Source organism: Oppia nitens, unplaced genomic scaffold, assembly GCF_028296485.1.
Source record: "Oppia nitens isolate AA-2021 unplaced genomic scaffold, nextdenovo-longstitch-racon4-pilon3 scaffold1_pilon_pilon_pilon, whole genome shotgun sequence".
NCBI classification, from domain to species: domain Eukaryota; kingdom Metazoa; phylum Arthropoda; class Arachnida; order Sarcoptiformes; family Oppiidae; genus Oppia; species Oppia nitens.
The window spans coordinates 3,311,770-3,316,992 of NW_026533199.1; the positions used below are offsets into that span (position 1 = coordinate 3,311,770).

The window sequence follows — 5,223 nt, forward strand, 5'->3', positions numbered from 1 at the left end:
AAACTATTATATCATACGGTATATTAAAATMTATATTTCWTATTAATAGTGTAAGTTATTAGTTAATCAAATTATATTTTATAGATGAATAAATTTTTAATAAAAGAGATTTAAAATGAGAGAATATTTTTAAAAATAACAATTTTTAAATATTCACATTAATAAGATAKATATATTAAATTTCTATAATATTTAAAACTTTAATATTTTTAAACATTTATATGTAATACAATTTCATCAAAATGTCTTAAAGGTTTACTAATTTAATTTTAATATTAAATGATGATATATCTTGTGATTATTTTTTTACAATGAAAATTATAGTAAAAATTTCTATAAGTAATAATAATAATAATCAAATTATTTATAATTATTTATAACATTATTATTTTATGATTATATATGAGATATGAGTGGTCATAACATTTTGTGATGAAAAATGTTTTTAATGATTAGTGACTCAATATTTGGGTAAAAATAATTTCAATAACGATTGCAAAACGCAAAGAGAAAATATAGAGAAATTTGATGCCTTTTTGAACACATATAGAGATATATAGAGAGAAAATATATATAATGTTAAGGAAAAGCATAGTTTGGTTGTTGTATTATTTGCTGCTATAATACAGTAGGCTATGTATGTATGGAACCAGTAGTTGACTGGTATATACTCTTAGAGCATATGATTAATAACTACTCCACTCTTATGGTGAAACTCGAGACCGTAATGACTACTCCAATGAAATACAACACTACTCTATAGTCATCCCTTATATTCGCTGTCCTCTCAGTCCTCTCAGTCCTGATTTAATACAACCAAAAGAAGCTGTCATTTGATATGAGGATCGCAACAACAAAAAGACTAACTTTTCTTATGCTTAAACACCTTAAATATAAACATTTATCGCACGGATTAATGCTTTTTTAAAACCTATTTTCATACTTTTTTCTCATAATTATTAAATAACGAACAATTAATCACTTAATCCATTGATGAAAACATATAAATTAACTTATTTTTATATTATTTGATATTTATTTTGGTATAAAATTTCCAAATAATTTAATCTATAGTCTTGTTGTTTATATTATATAAATATTTGTATATTGTTTGTACTAATTTCAAATTACTTACTAATAAGCATCAAAAAAGTTATTTTGTATGATTTATAATTACAAATAACAATATATCACTTTATGTACAAATATTATATGTATACATATACTGTAGTCAATTATGTATATGTCTATAGTATAGTATAGTATACTCTATACAGTAGTTGAAACTGTTATCAAAATATCTGTTGTATTTGTTTTCATAGTGTTTGGCTAACTCTGATAGACATATAATTTGAGATTTTTATTTTCCAAAAAACCTTTGTATCTATTTATGAGTTGTATTTTAAAAGCAAAATAGCTTTCAAATTGCATATCAAATGTTAAAACGATTAATGATATAAATCTAAAGGAAGTAACATTTATCTGGTGTTGAAATACAAACTCTAATTGTTTGTCATAACAAATATAATATTTAGAAAAATTTATTTTTATTATTTTACACTAATTGCAAAATTATTACTATTATTAAAATTGAGTAAAAATAAAAATATATTAAAAACATAATTCGTTCAAAACATAAATTTTAAATTAAAATTTCCTATAAGTTCCAAATATTTTTCGTTTGTAAATACAGTATACTATACACTGTGTACATAACTACTGTATTTTGCATAAAATTTTTAAATTATAGCAATTAAAAGCTTTGACTACACAATGATTATTATACTGTACTATACAATACATTATAATTTATTTAAAATTACTGACATAACAAACGGATCAATCAAATAATGAATAAATAGTTTTTAATTTTGAATCTTATATATTATATTAATCATAATTGTAATAATAATTAAAAATCTATAGTTAATAATTTCTCATTTTTTGTAAGTAAAATTATTTTGTATTTTTTAAATTATATACTCTGTATATTATACAGTATTTAGTTATACACTGTAAGTACAGGTATGTATTGTTTTCAACAATTTGTTGATATTAGATATGCTGACAACATATTGTTTTTAGTATTTTCGCGCTTCAAAAACACAATTTGTTGATAAAAAAAATAATATTTAACAAAACTTTATTTTAAAAACTTATTTTTATTAGTAATAAATATTAAAGTTTTATCAAAACTTATTATAATAATACATAATAACTTATTATTAATTATTATCACTAAAAATAATATTAATGGCCGCCTGGACGTCACCRTTAGTTGCCTCTAAAGCTTGAATGGCAACAATATCATCATTGATACCCAAATCTCTCATTTGTTGCAATTGTGTGGCCCAACCCCTGAGCCGCTGAGCGGTTGATTGAGTTGTACTGGTCGAGGGCTGTGACTCATTCACGGGCGCCGCTTGTATTGACTGTCGCAAAGCTTGGCTCAACATATCTATAAAACAGATTAATTATCAATAAAATTAATGTCATATTTGTATTTAAAATTAAATTTAATCCAAATTATACCTTGAGTTATAATACCGGATGAATTTGATTGATTTGATGATTGATTGTCTCTATTTCTTGATGTCTGATAAGCGCGAAGCATCATATCAGCAATCCGTTGGGCGGTTGCGCTCGAATTACTGGCCGACTCCTGACTGTCCATCGGTTCGTCATCACTGTCGTCATCGATCGGTGCGTCTAATGAATAACTCGGAGGTCGACCCAATAAATCAAGATTAGACGGTCCGCCTGTCGACTCATTAGCAATATTTTCCTCGTGAAAAGTGGCCGCTAAAAACAACGTGGCCTCTAAAAGACACGGATGTTTGGCTAATACTTTATGAATATTGGTTGGTTCAGTTAATGTTGCTAATAGATCCATGTCTTGTAATATTGCTGTTATAGTAAGGATGAGTTGAATGAGTCAAATGAGTTAAAATAAATACAATTATATTTAAAAAACTAACCGAAAGTTGTCGGATCTTCTCGAAGTCCTGGCGTCACTGCAATCAGATTCTCTCTGAACTCAGTTTCACTTAACTTATCCAACATTTGCCGAAACTTTGGATTCGGAAGAGCCATCCGTAACGCTATAATCATTTGATGAATTTCTGAGTGATTGGTTGGCGTTTTCGTGTCCATCGATTGACTATTAGTTGGACTGTTTGTCGTCGGATTCAAATGTGTTTTATTGATGACATAAACAATGGTTCCGTTTTTAATGCCGTATGAGTTGAGTATTTGATCGGCAGTTAGTAGTTGTCCGAAACAAATCAAATCTATTAACAAAATATTGCATTAAATTATTGACAAACTATTTGTGTATCAAAAATACCAAACATGTCTTCAGACAAATCCAATTGTTTGGACACCAATTGAGACAATGAGTCAACAGTTGAGTTCAGATCAATGTTGACCACAGTATTGGTCTTCTGGTTCACAATCGTCTGATATCTGCGACATATGTTCACAAATGTAGCCATTTTTTCGGATCAAACTAGTGATCAATAATCGGAAAATGTTTTTATTAAATGAATGAGTGTTTGAAATGTATTTGTTTTTTAAATACAATATTAAAAACAATAACAAACAAAACGTATGACTAAACAGTTTATTGATTAATGTTGTAAACAATGTTATTGTTTGAGTCGATAGATGTCTACACTATTGGCCAACAATTTAATCAAATAATTTCAAAATCAATTGAAAACTTTGTCTAAAAATACTAATTAATAGGATTTTTGGAAAAAAATTGTCATTTCATTAGACATTATAAGCAATCATTGAATTTAAATAGCATTTTATATTACTCTTACATTTGCTATAGTTTTCAATACTTATTATTAAAACTCAATTTCTGATAATGACGTCGAATCTGAAGATACCGTCGGACGAAACCACAAACAGTGGCCACACTTCGGCTGATACGTCGAACCGAATGCGCGTATATGTGAGGGTTAGACCACTGAATGACGCCGAGACCGACAATGGATTGAAAAAGTCAATTGACGTAATCGACACACAATTACTGGTCTTTGATCCCATAGAATTGGACGACAGTCTCAATACCGAAGACCAGTACGAATACCGCGGAAAGACATATCGGGCTATCGGTCGCAGACCTAATAGAAACTTACAGTTTGTCTTCGACCGGATTTTAAGAAAATTGATGAAATGAAAATAAATTGACTCAAAAATGCACTCTCGAAGCCAAAGTAGAAGAAAATGAAAGCAAGATTAGGAAAATTGAGAGCGAATTATTAGAAAAGACTGGATCTGATGATTGGCTAATCAATCGATTTTTTACCGATGAGAACATTAAGGCTGAGTTCAAAGATAAAGCATTTGCTGAAAAACATTCGCTCGAAATTGCAAAAGAGATATTCAGTCGATTAGATACTAATGAAGAACTTATGATGGATTCGGTTAAATTGAATCGTAAAGCTTATCAATGTCTCGATGGTATGGGACGTCTTAGCGAAGAACTAGAAACCGCTTTTATATCACTTTTACGTAGAGTTGAGGGAAAGAAAAATGTCGTTTGGAAAGACGATATCTCTTCGCCAACCATTTCAAAACGCAAAGAAGTGGCGTCACTGTTCTCATTGCCGACTTATTTAGCACTGAATAATACACCACAACTAAACACATCACGAGCTTTGGTTTCCGTTCATCACATAACTCCCAACAATGCAAATATGACTCCTGAAAGAGGTTTACCATTAATGCAGAAAAATGTGAATTTACCCAAACTATCGCTTACATCGACGGTAACAAAGACATCGAAAGTGGCAGTGGTTTCGGCGAGTAAACGAAATATAGACGACGAGAACAATGCTTTAAATGATACGTTCACTATAGGCGCCGGTCGGTCGTCACCTAAGACTCAAAACACAATTCGTGATAATAATGACTATCGAATGAAAAGTCCAATAAATAACTATAGAAATGGTAACAAAAATTTCTATCAATATAGAGATGAAAACAAAAGCAGTGGTCGATCGCATAAACTCCGAGTATATATACTTTAAATCTTTTTTAAAACATTTTTATTTGATTTTTTAAATTTTTATTATAATATAAAAGTTCATAATTTTTCTATTTTTAATGTATAACTGGTTGAGGAATTGGCTTTTTCTTCTCATCTTAAAATCATTTTATTAATTATTTGATTTTTCATTATTTATAAATATTTTCAATGTTTGTTATTTA

General features: G+C 28.6%; 1 protein-coding gene across 1 annotated transcript; it reads right to left on the reverse strand.

The window, feature by feature from the left end:
• Nucleotides 1-2,225: 2,225 nt before the first annotated feature.
• LOC128951871 (ubiquitin-like protein 7) lies at nucleotides 2,226-3,589 on the reverse strand. Its single transcript, XM_054297158.1, has 4 exons — nucleotides 3,347-3,589; nucleotides 2,979-3,290; nucleotides 2,533-2,907; nucleotides 2,226-2,458 (listed from the first exon to the last, which is right to left on the reverse strand). Exons 1-4 carry the CDS (start codon nucleotides 3,492-3,494, stop codon nucleotides 2,226-2,228), a joined length of 1,068 nt encoding a protein of 355 aa, XP_054153133.1. The 5' UTR covers nucleotides 3,495-3,589.
• Nucleotides 3,590-5,223: the final 1,634 nt, after the last annotated feature.